Source organism: Martes martes (assembly GCF_963455335.1).
Source record: "Martes martes genome assembly, chromosome: 3".
Classification (NCBI taxonomy): Eukaryota; Metazoa; Chordata; class Mammalia; order Carnivora; family Mustelidae; genus Martes; species Martes martes.
Genome location: NC_137890.1, coordinates 170,055,049 through 170,070,191, shown reverse-complemented (window position 1 = coordinate 170,070,191; position 15,143 = coordinate 170,055,049). Strand labels below are relative to the sequence as shown.

General features: G+C 39.5%; 1 protein-coding gene across 1 annotated transcript in view; it reads right to left on the bottom strand.

Moving 5' to 3' along the window:
* LOC308340495 (peroxisomal trans-2-enoyl-CoA reductase-like) overlaps nucleotides 1-15,143 on the bottom strand; it is a 39,510-nt gene that overhangs the window by 14,185 nt on the left and 10,182 nt on the right. Inside the window, exons 5-6 of the mRNA XM_080799701.1 lie at nucleotides 5,624-5,720; nucleotides 4,526-4,636 (exon numbers count right to left, since the gene is read on the bottom strand). Of these exons, the coding sequence (XP_080655827.1) occupies nucleotides 4,526-4,636; nucleotides 5,624-5,720 (208 nt within the window). The remainder of the gene's footprint in view (nucleotides 1-4,525; nucleotides 4,637-5,623; nucleotides 5,721-15,143) is intronic.

The window sequence follows — 15,143 nt, the reverse complement described above, 5'->3', positions numbered from 1 at the left end:
GTGTAAGGTTAGGTTGTATACTTGAGACCTTTCTTGTTTCTTGAGAAAGGCCTGTAGTGCTATATACTTCCCTCTTAAAACTACCTTTGCTGCATCCCAAAGATTTTGAACACTTGTGTTTTCATTTTCATTTGTTTCCATGATTTTTTAAAGTCTTCTTCAATTTCCTGGTTGACCCATTCATTCTTTGGTAGGATGCTCTTTAGCCTCCATGTATTTGAGTTCTTTTCAAATTTCCACTTGTGATTAAGTTCCAGTTTCAAAGCATTGGGTCTGAAAATATGCATGGAATGACCCCTATCTTTTGGTACTGGTTGAATCCTGATTTGTGATCCAATATGTGATCTATTCTGGGGAATGTTCCATGAGCACTTGGGAAGAATATATATTCTGTTGCTTTAAGATGGAATGTTTTGAATAGATCTGTGAGGTCCATCTGGTTTAGTGTGTCTTTGATAGCCTTGTTTCCTTGTTTATCTTCTGCCTGGATCATCCATCCGTTACAGTGAGGGGGGCATTAATATCCCCTACTATTACTATTGATTTTTTTTATTTTGTTATTAATTGGCTTATATAATTGGCTCCTCCCATGTAGGGGCATAAATGTTTACAATTGTTAGATCTTCTTGTTGGACAGACCCTTTAATTATAATATAGCATCCTTCCTCATCTTTTATTACATTCTTCAGTTTAAAATCTACTTTGTCTGATATAAGGATTGCCACCCCAGCTTTCCTTTGATGTCCATTGGTATAATGAATGACTTTCCACTCCTCACTCTAAATCTGGAGATGTCTTTGGGTCTATAATGACTCTCTTGCTGGTAACATATCGACAGGTCTCGATTTTTATCCAAACTGATACCCTGTGTCTTTTGATTGGGGCATTTAGCTCATTTACATTCAGAGTAACCATGGAAAGATATCAATTTAGTGCCATTGTATTACCTATAAAGTCACTGTTTCTGTATATTGACTCTGTTCCTTTCTGGTCCATGTCACCTTTAAGCTCTCTTGATGTTTAAAGGATTGCCTTTAATATTTCTTGCAGGGCTGGTTTGGTGATCACAAATTCTTTTAGTTTCTGTTTGTCCTGGAAGCTCTTTATCTTTCCTTCTATTTTGAATGACATCCTTGTTGGATAAAATATTCTTGACTGCATATTCTTCCCATTTAGCACCCTCAATGTATCATTCCAATTCTTTCTGGCCTGCCAGGTCTCTGTGGATAGGTCTGCTGCTCATCTAATGTTTCTACCCTTATAGGTTATGGACCTCTTGTCCAGGGCTGCTTCAGGACATTTTCTGTCTCTGAGATGTGCAAGATTCACTGTTATATACTGAGGTATTGATCTATTTCTATTGATTCTGAGGGGGCTTCCCTGTGTCTACTAGACTGGAATGTGTGTATCCTTCCCCAGATTAGGGAAGTTCTCAGCTATAATTTGCTCCAATATACCTTCTACACCCTCCTCTCTTTCCTCTTCTGAGATCCCAACTATTCTAATATTGTTTTGCTGTATGGTATCACTTATCTCTCAAATTCTCCCCCACGTGATCCAGTAGTTGTTTATCCCTCTTTTTCGCAGCTTGTTTATTCCCTATCATTTTGTCTTCTGTATCACTAATTCTCTCTTCTGCCTCATTTATCCTACCTAAAAAATTTAGCCTCCATTTTTTATTGCATCTCATTAAAATAGCCTTTTTAATTTTTGACTTATTAGATTTCAGTCCCCTTTTTCCTCCAGAAAAGGATTCTCTAGTGTCTTCTATGCTTTTTTCAAGGCCAATTAGTATAATCATTATTTTGAACTCTAGCTCTGACATCTTACTTATTATATCCATACTGATTAGGTTCCTGGTGGTCAGTACTGCCTCTTATTCTCTTTTTTGAGGTGAGTTTTTCTGTCTTGTCATTCCTGCAGAAAGTGTTCACTGTTCTATTTGTAGAATCTAGCAAGTCTTTTCTTAGATCTCTACTTGAGTTTGCAGGTGTTCAGAATGAGAAGGGCTCCTACTTCTCACCATCTTGGACTCCTCACAAATGTGGCTTTTGATATTGTATAATGGATTATGTGTCAACATCCAGAAGATCTCCATAACTCAGTGGACCAGTTTTTCCCAAAAGAACAATAACTTATGTCACAAAATCATGTTTGGGTGAAAGATCTAATCAAAGTGCAAGAAACACTAGTGGGTTTTCATGTAACAGGGTACAAAATATTCACTGACATGGTTTGAGGTCAATACACATTGCAACCCATCCTTAAGAAACAGCCACTTGTCAAATATCAAAGAAGAATATCCACAATTATCTAAAAAGATCATTAAAATGCTCCTCCCTTTTCCAACTGTACATGTACATGAAACTGGATTTCTTCATATGCTTTAAACAAAACAATATATAGCAACATATGGAATGCAGACACAGATGTGAGCATCCAGCTGTATTTTGTTAATCCATACATGAATGAGAGTTAGAAAAGTGTAAAGCAAATGCAAAAAATGGTTTTCTTTTGCTTTTTAAAGTATAGCAACTTTTCACTAAAAATATTATGTTGACATGTAATGTCTTTATTACTATTATTTTAACTGAACTGATAAATATTCCTTAAACTTCTCAATTTTGATTTCTGTACAGTAAATAGAGGTAATAAGGTTCACATAAACAAAGGGAGTGTTCTGTCCAAAATAAAAATTTAATCATATCACCTCCTTGATTAAAATCTTTTAAAACCCCTCTTAGTTTTCAGAATAGAAATCCAAACATCTCGCTTAAAATGGCCCATCAAATGTCTGATTTCACAGTATCTTCCAAAAACTTAATACGCAAAACTATTTTACTTCAAGAATTCTAGAAAGTTACACCTGACACAAGAGTGCATGTCTGTGTTCAGGGATGTTCACTACAGAATTACCACAATATCAGAAACATAAATGGAATCTAAACATGCAACAGTAGAATCTAATTAAACATATCATGGTATAGCCACAGCAAGTTGCAGAAAAACACATACAGCAGAATCCCAATCTGTAAAAAGGTTGGTAACTATGGGTCTTTTGGGGTATGCCTAGTAAATTTCTGGAAAGAAAGACATCAAAATGCCAATGAAAGCTAGTTTAGAAATTAGAAAACTGTTTCTTTGAAGAGTTTAATGGATTTGCTTTTACATTTAGCACTTCAATATTTTTTTTTAAAGATTTTATTTATTTATTTGACAGACTGAGATCACAAGTAGGCAGAGAGGCTAGCAGAGAGAGAGGAGGAAGCAGGCTCTCTGCTGGGATCTCTCTGCTCTCCTGGGATCGATGCGGGGCTCGATCCCAGGACCCTGGGATCATGACCTGAGCCGAAGGCAGAGGCTTTAACCCACTGAGCCACCCAGGCGCCCCAGCACTTCAATATATTTGGAAATTATTTTGTATGTGATATGAGATAAGAGGTCTAGTTTCTTTCTAATTAAACAGCCAATTGCCATAAGACTTATGCTAAATGGTCAATCCTTTCCTTGCAGATTTGAAATGCTACTTTTATCCTATTAAACTCCTTATATATACATGGTACTGAAAGAGGAGTACATTCTGTTCCACTAAATTTATTCTGTTCCAGTGTCAGCACCAGATACCCTAAATAAGTGTGACATTTATAATATGTTTTGATATTGGGAAGGTCAAATCCCCCCCATTATTCTTTTTCAAAACATTTTTTAGCTGCTTTTGCATTAATATTTCTCTAGACAAACTTTAGAATCAGTGTGTTTAATTCTAAAACTATATTAAATATATGCATTAGTTTAGGGAAACTTGATATTAATTTTTATTATTTATTATTTTTTTTATTAAAGTACAGTTGACACTTGACATTACATTAGCTTCAAGCATACAGCATAGTATCTCACAACTCTATGTTATGCTACGCTCAGCAGAAGTGTAGCTACCCTCTCTCATTAAACAAAGGGAAACATGATTTTAATAAAATTGATTTTCTCCATTGAGGATTATGACATGTTTCTATTTATTCTTTTTTTTGTTCTTCAGGAATAAATTTCTTATTGTTTAGAGCTAAGTTTATACCACGTAGTTCCATTTTTATTATTATTATAGCAACAATATCCTTTTTTCCATTGTATTTTAAGACTGATATTGCTGGCCTTTAAGAAAGCTACTCATTTCTACATACTGAAATCTGGTTGCCTTTCAGAAACCAAGTATGGAACTTCACCTGATTTGGCTTAGGGTCCTGTGTACCAACAAAGGCCATGTGATAAAATAACATAGCTGAAAAGTGCAATGAAATAAAACCAAGCTGTTCTTCATTCACACTGCATTCAGTTCTGGATAAAGAGAGCTGTGAGTGTGTAAGGCGCAGAGCCAGAAAGTGTAGAGGAAATGGGTTGGTGGCAATGGGACCACTCATCTCTGTCAGCCTCTATCACCTATCAGATTGTGTAAAAAGGACACCAAATGTCGCAATATTACAAAGTATAAAAGAAAGCAATTGGAATCAATGTTAGAAATATACATTACCTCCTCAGGAACTCCAATTCGCTTAGCTGGGATTCTCTTAAAGAACCCTCCAAATAAGTTTTTTGCCGATGGACCATAGTTTTCAAAAGCAGTCGGGGAATAAATGACTCCCTATGTTTAAGAATAAAAAAAGAACAAAATGAAGTACATAAAACTAAATTTTAAAATCACAAAGACATCCAGGCAGTCATCAACCAACACCAAAAAAGTGGCTTAATAGAAAAGTCAACATTTCTAATATTAATTTTTCTCAATATCATCAAGGAAGTACAGTTAACCACGATTACAAGTGGATTCTATGAATGTTCATTTTGTGAACTCTTCTCCCTGAATAACCAGCTAGCTAAGCCCTGTATTTTTCCTGAAAAGATGTGTTCTCTAAAAACATAATTCAACGAACAGATCAGAGAGGCACTTAAGTGGGAGAAGGGGGATAGAGGAGTCTATTCTGTTTTCCACCAGGCTTCTCTGATTTGTAACAGAAGCCTGGGCTATGGTTATGTGAGACATGGAAAATACAATGGTTTCATGGGTTTTCATTATGGTAAAACCACAGATAAAATATTTGAATCCAATATAAATAAATAAAATTTCAATTGTTTGGGAATTCTTTGATTTGGCTTTTACTAGTTTTCAAGTATGTTCCCAAGACATTTTCTCTTCACTTCTAATCAATCTTTAACTTGAATTAGACCTTAGTTTTTTCTCTCTCTCCTAAAGAAGCATTAATGATACACCACGAAATAACAACATAATCTGGCAAATATTCGTTCTCTAAAGCAGAGGTTCTCAATCTTCATTGTGCATTTGAATTTCCTAGGTGGCTTTTAAAAACACCAACACCTCGACTCCATAGTAGGGAATCAAGCTTACCTTTCAATACTTTTTAAACATTTTCTAGATAATTCAAGGATACTGTCAAGACTGAGAATCATTGGCTTCCTTTCACCTGCTTGACAGTCTAGTCGTAAATCGAAGCATAAGTCTCTCCAATTTTACCTATTTTTAAAAGCCTGTGATTCCTAGTATGCATGCATATGAACAAATACCTCCATTGACAATGGAGGTCAACAGCGTTCATATGGAACGTTTACTTACAGGGGCAACACAGTTGATCCTTACTCCACTGTTAGCCCATTCCACAGCCAAGGACTTGGTGAGGTTGTAAACCCCTGCTCGAGCGGCTCCAGAATGCCTTTAAAAGACAAAGCATAACAATTCCAATCAGCTTCCACTGAATGTTTCTCTCGTTAACTCAAGTGACAGGTATGTCAGTGGCCTGTCAGATCCCCACAGATACGTTCTTGTTGAGTCTGGTTTTTGGAGTCTTCGTCTGAACAGTGGGAAAGAAGTGGGTCCTTTAACGTTAAAGCCAAAAACACAAGTATCTGATAGTTAATTGTGTGTGACCAGCCCACACAAGATCCCTCAAAACACCATGACCATAAGAGCAATATTTTGAAGATCTTTTATTATGTAGAAAAATTAACAGATTGGTTATTTTGGGGGTTATAAGTGTGGTTATCTTTTAAATTAATTTTAGATGACAAGGCATAAGAAATTCATATATGGGCTAAAAATAGTATCAATAGAATTTCTAGACACACCCAAATTTAAGTAAATTTTAATATACTTTCAGATAGAAAGTTCAAAATAGTTAGGTCTGCATTGATATGGGGTCTTATGCACAAGGTACACACACTGTGGCTTAGAATTTCTAATTATAAGGTCCTTGGCACCAAGTATGTCAGATCTGGGGGCATATCCACTTCTCACTAGAGAGGACCTACAGAGCCCAACCTCTCTGGAGAAAACCCATCTCTGTCCCAGCGTTGGCCACAGTAACCTTAGTGGGACTCCAGGCAGAAGACAACCACTTTGTCAGAATTACCCAAGCGATCCCATCACCATCAGGTATGGCCACAACTTCTGTTGCTACTGCATCCAGCAGTCCTGGGTCTATCTATAGGACATGTTCCCTTGCCCTGCCTACCGTCCCCAATGCTAAGAGCGGCCCAAAGACAACACTCAGCTGGAAGGATAATAGAAATTTCCAGGCTTCTCCACAACACCAGAAGTAAGAGGCAGGGGCAGGAATAAACATGCTTACATAGAAATGCAATCAAGCCCTGGCCCTTTTCTGTGAGGGGGACCTAGAGGTGTTTGCCCCCTTGCACTCAGTGCCCTGATCACCAGGGCCACCACATGAGGTCCTGCCTCGCATCATAGGAAAAGCCTCAGCAGTTATGTTGACCCCCTGAAGAAGAAGCAAGTGGCAGACGTTCAGAAGCTGGTGTAACCACCCAAGAGAGAAAGCCACTAGAACTGAGAGACAGAGGTGGAAAACCAGAGACAGAAGTTACTGAATTTCAGCATCTGAACCAGTTTGTTATACATGAGCAAGAGGCAGATGCAGGGCAGCAGAATATGCCACTCCAAAATAGGACAGTAGGAGCTCAGGACATGCCACCCAAAATACACAGCTTTGATATAATATTTTGAGCTGTAGGCACTTGAAAAATAGCAAATGCAGGGAGAAGCTTTCTCTGAACTCCCCTTATCTGCCTAAATGTAGACTGGGTTCCACCAAAAGGAACTCAAATACCATAAGTCCCGTCCCCAGGGGTTTCATCACCCAGGGAAGACTGCCTGTGGTCACAGTTGTATAAAGACTACAAGTTGACATCACACCCAGACACACTCTGTCACAAGCTACCATACCTCCCACCTATTTTTCCAAGGGGCCCATGCATCTTTCCTGAAAATCATTTACTCTCCTCTACGAGGCTCCCATCTTTCCTCCCCTGTCTTTACTAAGACAGTGGTTCAGTCTGAGCTCTAAGCCACTCTTGGAAGCTACTCATTTCTCCCTGGGTATCTCCCATGTACACATGATGTATATATATGAAGAAAGTTGTTTTTGTCTTGTTAAGTTGTCTTTAATTGCAGGGGTCTCTACTAAGAACTCAGGAGGGTAGAGGGAAAATTCTTTTTCCTCCCCTACACGGTTTTCTCAAGCTTCGCAGATGAAGAGAAGGACACTCAGAAACTTAACGCAAACATAACAACATGTTGAGATTAAATTTTCATACTCAATGATCTACCAGAGAAGGTGACAGAAAAGAGTGTGATGTCAGAAGTGAAACTGCTGATGGATGTCAAGGGCATCTGCAACAGGGGAGCCTGAGGCCCATGCTCTCCATCCTTTCCAGTTAAGGAGAGAAGGATGCAGTCTTCCTCCATGGTATTCAGATCTCCTAAAAGTGATACAAGGACTGAAAGAAGTTACTCTGGATCCCAAAACAGCACATCCTAATCTGCTTGTCTCTGAGGATAAAAAAGAACAACAAAGACCAATAACCAGAAAAAACTTTGACAACTGTGAAGAAAAAAGCAAAGAGTTCATTCAAATCCAGAGAGACTTATAGTTTATCCAGTCCTGTGTTCTGAAAGACTTGATTCTGGTGGGCATTCCTGGGAGGTCCAGGTAGATGAGATGCCTGAATGGGCCATGGGGGTTTGTGAAGATTCCCTTTCCAGGAAGAGAAAGTGGTTCCCATGGGAATAGAACAGATACTGGACAATTCAGCTTCGGAGTGATGACTATGTCCCATTAAGTGCTGCCCTAGTCACTCTTCTTCTAAAGGAAAACCCCGGAGGGACAGACATTTATTTGAACTATGAGTTGACTGAGATTATATGTTACCGTTTCCATGACAGGTCTCACAGCTGTTCTTTCAATGACCAATTTTCTGAAGTATGAAGGCCTCGTTTCTGTATCAGATATGATTTAAACTCTCTTACAATCTGTACTGGAACAGATTGTGAGTGATAAACTGTCTTGAAGGTTGTCACAATGCCTCACTGTCTTCCTCTAATTTATAAATAGGAAGCAGAAGGATGAATGACTCTCCGTGAATATAGCACCAACCAATTTTTTCAATGCTTCTACAACTTAAACATATAATACCATACAGTATATGCTCTTTTTCATCAGGCCTCTTTCACTCAGAATAATTCTTTTGAGGGAGGAGAAAAGATGGCAGAGTAGGGGACCCTATTTCAACCGGTCCCCTGAATTGAGCTGGCTATCTACCAGATCATTCTGAACACCCAAGAAATCAGCCTCAGATGTAAGAAGATATATCTGGATCTCTACAAACAGCATATCTGCAGTGGATGGTCTCGAGGTATGAAGTGGGAAGCCGTGATTCTGCAGGCAGATATCAGAAGATAAATGGATGGGGGAGGAAACCTCCATAATCTTGTACCAGGAAGGCAAGAGCCTCCCACACTGGGGACCAGGCACAGACTCACACACTGGTAGCCACGGGGAAAGGGCTTTAGGGCAGCCTACCAGACTGAAACCTGGAGCTACGGGGTACATGTGTGAACTGGGGCGCAGCTTGTGGTTTTGGAAGCACAAAGGGGCAGAGTCCGGCCCTGGGAGCGAGGGCTGGGAGTGCTGCTGTGCAGCCTGCAATGCAGGACGCTGCAGTTTTTAGCAGCACAGACAGAAACCGAGACAGAGTGGCCTGGAGAGCTCAGTGGAGAGCAGACTGCAATCTCATTGTTCTGGGACAAAGGTTTAGATATGGTCACTTCTGTTCTGACTCTCAGAAGAGATGCGTAAAGCCACCAGAGAACCAAAGTCTCCCCCCTCCCCCAACCAGCTTTCACTGAGCCCATCTCCCTCCCCCCACAGGGGGCAGGGCAACTCTGCCCAAACAGGGTTGCCTCAGTAACAGTGTGGCAGGCCCCTCCCCCAGAAGACAGGCTGGAAGAACAAGAGGCAGAAAACCCTAAGTTCCCTATAAAGCAGGTGCATCTTGCTTGGGTTGTGGTCAATAATTTGTACTCTGTACATTCCCTCAACCACCCCTCAACAGAATGACTAAGAGAAGGAACCCCCAACAAAGGAATGAATCAGAGAATATGGCCTCTGCCACAGAACTAATAGATATGGATATAACCAAGATGTCAGAAATAGACTTCAGAGTAACAATTACAAGGCGAAATCTAGACTTGAGAAAAATATTAACAACAATATCGAATCTCTAAGGGCAAAAATGAAATTTAATCAGGCCAAACTTAAAAATGCTATGAATAAAATGCAGTCTAAACTGGATAGTCTGACTGCCAGGGTAAACGAGAAGAATGAATTAGTGAACTAGAGGATAAGATGATAGAAAAGAAGGAAACTGAGGCAGAATGGGAAAAACAACTTAAAGCCCAAGGAATCAAACTGAGAGAGATTAGTGACTCAATGAAACATTCCAATAGCAGAATTATTGGGATCCCTGAGGGGGTGGAGAGCGAGAGCGAGAGTGAGAGAGATCTAGAAGGTATATTTGAGCAAATCGCATTTGAGAACTTCCCTAATCTGGGGAAGGAAATAAGCATTCAAGTCCAAGAGGCAGAGAGGACCCAAGATCAATGAGAACAGACCAACGCCCTAGCATACAATAGTACAATTTGCAAATCCTAGATCCAAGGAAACAATCTTGAAAGTGGCAAGGGGGGAAAAGATTTCTTATGTACAGAGAGAGGAACACCAGAATAACGTCAGACCTGTCCACAGAGACCTGGCAAGCCAAAAAGGCAAGACATATTCAGGGTACTAAATGAGAATAACATGCATGCAAAGATACTTTATCCAGCAAGGCTGTCATTCAGAATGGATGGAGAGACAAAGAGCTTCCAAGAATGTCAGAAACTGAAAGAATATATGACCACAAAGCCAGCCCTATAAGAAATATTAAGGGGGGTTCTATAAAAGAAGAAAAACCCCAACAGTGATATAGAACAGGAATTTACAGAGGCAATCTAGAGAAAAAGCTTCACAGGCAACATAACAATAAAACCGTATCTTTCAATAATCACTCTTAACATGAATGGCCTGTACGTTCCCATGAAATGGCACAGGTTGCAGACTGGATAAAAAGACATGACCCATACCTATGCTGTCTACAAGAGACTCATTTTGAACCTAAAGATACATCCAGACTGAAGGTGAAAGGATAGAGAACCATTTTTCATACCAACAGACCTCAAAAGAAAGCTGGGGTAGCAATTCTCCTACCAGAAAAATTAGATTTTAAGCTAAAGACTGTAGTTAGAGATACAGAGGGACACTCTATCATTCTTAAAGGGTCTGTCCAATAAGAGGATCTAACAATTGTAAATATTTATGCCCCCAACAGGGAGCAGCCACTACATAAGAGACCTCAACACTCCACTCTCGGCAACAGATCATCTAAGCAGAAAATCAACAAAGAAACAAGAGCTTTGAATGTCACACTGGACCAGATGGACCTCATAGATATACTACAGGACACTTCACCTTAAAATATCAGAATACTTATTCCTCTCAAACACACATGGAACTTCCTCCAGAATAAACCACATACTGGGACACAAATCAGGTATCAACCAATACCAAAGATTGAGATTATTCCCTGCATTTTCTCAGACCATAATGCTTTGAAACTGGAACTCAATCATAAGAAAAAGTTTGGAAGAAATTTAAACACTTGGAAGCTAAAGATCATCCTGCTTAAGAATGTTTAGATCAACCAGGAAATCAAAGAAGAATATAAACAATTTGTGGAAACCAATGAGAATGAAAACACATTGGTACAAAACCTATGGGATACCGCAAAGGTGATCCTAAGGGGGGGAATACATAGCCATCCAAGCCTCACTCAAAAAAATAGAAAAGTCCCATATACACAAATTAACTTTACACCTTAAGGAACTGGAAAAAGAACAACAAATAAAGTCTAAGCCATGCACGAGAAGAGAAATAATTAAGATTAGAGCAAACATCAATGAATTAGAAACCAGAAACAGAGTAGAGCAGATCAACGAACCTAGAAGCTGGTTCCTTGAAAGAATTAATAAGACTGATAAACCACTGGCCAGACTTATCCAAAAGAAAAGAGAAAGGACCCAAATTAATAAAACCATGACTGAAAGGAGAGAGATCACAACTAACACCAAGGAAACAGAAACAATTATTAGAAATTATTATCAATGACTATACGCCAATAAATTAAGGAACCTGGAAGAAATGGATGTCTTCCTGGAAACCTATAAACTACCAAGACTATAATAGGGAGAAACTGACAACCTGAATAGACCCAATAACCAGTAATGATATTGAAGCAGTGATCAAAAACCTCCTAAAAAACAAGAGTCCAGGGCCTGATGGAGTCCCTGGAGGATTCTACCAAACATTCAAAGAAGAAATAATACCTATTCTCCTGAAGCTCTTTCAAAAAATACAAACAGAAGGAAAACTTCCAAACTCATTCTGTCAGGCCAGCATTACCTTGATCCCCAAACCAGGCAAAGACCCTATTAAAAGGAGAATTACAGAACAATATTCCTGATGAATATAGATGCCAAAATTCTCAATAAGATCCTACCCATTAGGATCCAACAGTACATTTAAAGGATTATCCATCATACCAGGTGGGATTTATTCCTGGGATGCAAGGTGGTTCAATGTTCGCAAATCAGTGTGATAGAACACATTAATAAGAGAAGAGATAAGAACCATATAGTCCTCTCAATTGATGTAGAAAAAGTATTTGACAAAATACAGCATCCTTTCCTGAGTAAGACTCTTCAGAGTGTAGAGACAGAAGATTCCTCAATTTCATAAAAACCATCTATGAAAAGCCCACAGCGAAAATCATTCTTTTTTTTTTTTTTTTAAAGATCTTATTTATTTATTTGACAGACAGAGATCACAAGTAGGCAGAGAGGCAGGCAGAGAGAGAGGAGAAAGCAGGCTCTCCACGGAGCAGAGAGCCCGATGCGGGGCTCGATCCCAGGACTCTGGGATCATGACGTGAGCTGAAGGCAGAGGCTTTAACCCACTGAGCCACCCAGGCGCCCCCGAAAATCATTCTTGATGGAGAAAAGCTGAGAGCCTTCTCCTTAAGATCAGGAACGTGGCGAGGATGCCCACTCTCGCCACTGTTGTTAAACATAGTACCAGAAGTCCTAGCAACAGCAATTAGAGGGTGCCTGGGTGGCTCAGTGGGTTAAAGCCTTTGCTTTCAGCTCAGGTCATGATCCCAGGGTCCTGGGATCGAGTCCCACATCAGGCTCTCTGCTCAGCAGCGAGCCTGCTTCCCTTCCTCTCTCTCTGCCTGCCTCTCTGCCTACCTGTGATCTCTGTCTGTCAAATTAAATCAAATCTTTAAAAAAAAAAAACCCAGCACTTAGAAAACAAAAGAAATGAAAGGTATTCAAATCGACAAAGAAGAAATCAAATTCCCTCTCTTTGCAGATGACATGATACTTTATGTGGAAAACCCAAAGACTCCACTCCCAAATTACTAGAACTCATACAGCAATTCAGTAATGTGGCAGAATACAAAATCAATGCACAGAAATCTGTTGCATTTCTACACACCAACAATGAGACAGAAGAAAGAGAATTAGGGGATTGATTCCATTTACAATAGCACCAAAAACCATAAGATAACCTTGGAATAAACCTAACCAAAGAGGTGAAGTATCTGTACTCGAGGAACTACGGAACACTCATGAAAGGAATTGAAGACACAAAAAGATGGAAAAACATTCCATACTCATGGACCGGAAGAATAAACATTGTTAAAATGTCTATGCTGCCCAGAGCAATCTATACTTTCAACGCCATCTTGGTCAAAACACCCATCACATTTTTCCAAGTCCTGGAACAAACAATCCTAAAATTTGTATGGAACCAGAAAAGACCCTGAACCACCAAGGAAATGTTGAAAAAGAAAAAAAAAAAAAATGCTGGGGGCATCATGTTGCCTGATTTCAAGCTATATTACAAAGCTGTGATCACCCAGACAGCATGGTATGGACACAAAAACAGACACATAGATCAATGGAACAGAACAGAGAGCCCAGATATGGACCCGCAACTCTATGGTCAAATAATCTTCAATAAAGAAGGAGAAAATATCCAACGGAAAAAAGACAGTCTCCTCAATAAATGGTGCTGAGAAAATTGGACAGCTATATACAAAAGAATGAAACTTGACCATTCTCTTACAGCATACACAAAGTTAAACTCTAAATGGGTGAAAGACCTCAATGTGAGGCAGAAATCTATCAAAATCCTAGAGAAGAACATAAGCAGTAACCTCTTCGACCTCAGCCACAGCTACTTCTTTCAAGACCGGTCTCCAAAAGCAAGAGAAACAAAAGCAAAAATGAACTTTTGGGACTTCATCAAGATCAAAAGTTTCTGCACAGCAAAGGAGACAGTCAACAAAACAAAGAGGCAACCCACGGAATGGGAGAAGATATTCAGATAACACTACAGATAAAGGGCTGGTATCCAAGATCTATAAAGAACTTCTCAAACTCAACACCCAAAAAAACAAATAATCAAGTAAAAAAATGGGCAGAAGACATGAGCAGACACTTCTCCAAAGACAAATGAATGGCTAGCAGACACATGAAAAAAATGCCCAACATCATTAGCCATCAGGGAAATTCAAATCAAAACCACATTGAAATATACCTTATACCAGTCAGAATGGCAAAAATTGACACGGCAAGAAATAAAAAATGTTGGAGAGGTTTTGGAGAAAGGGAATGCAAGTTGGTGCAGCCACTTTGGAAAACAGTGTGGAGGTTCCTCAGAAAGTTAAAAACAGAGCCATCCTATGACCCAGCAATTGCCCTACTGGGTATTTATCCCCAAAGATATAGATGTAGTGAAAAGAAGGGCCACATGACCCCAATGTTCACAGAAGCAATGGTCACAATACCCAAACTGTAGAAGGAACCAAGATGACCTTCAACAGACGAATGGATAAAGAAGATTATTTATACATAAATACAATGGAATATTACTCAGCCATCAGAAAAGATGAATACCCACCATTTGCATTGACATGGATGGAACTGGAGATTATGCTAAGTAAAGTAAGTCAAACAGAGGAAGACAATTACCATATGGTTTCACTTATTTGTGGAACATAAGGAATAGCATGGACGATATCAGGAGAAGGAAGGAAAAAAATGAAGGGGGGATTATCCAGAGGAGTAGGCAAACCATGAGAGACTATGGACTCCAGGGAACAAACTGAGGGTTTTAGAGGGGAGGGGAGCAGGGGATGGGTTAACCTAGTGATGGGCATTAAGGAGGGCACATACTACAATGAGCACTGGGTGTTATACAAAAACAGTAAATGTTCTATGAAAACATGGAACACTATATCAAAAACTAATGATGTACTGTATGGTGATTAAGACAACATAACTTTTAAAAAAGGAATAATTATTTTGAGATTCATCCACGTTGTTGCATGAGTTAATAGTTCATTACCTCTTATTTCCAACTAGTAGTCTGTTATACAGATATACCACAGTGTGTTTAGTCATTCACCCACTGATGGGCATTTGAGTTACAAACTGTCCATGGGAGACATGAGTTGCTTTTTTGACCTAGCTTTTGCCCTCATAATTATTTATTAATTAAAATTAAGGTGTGCCTGGGTGGCTCAGTGGGTTAAAGCCTCTGCCTTTGGCTCTGGTCATGCATGGTCTCAGGGTCCTGGGATCGAGCCCCACATCAGGCTCTCTGCTCAGCGGGGAGCCT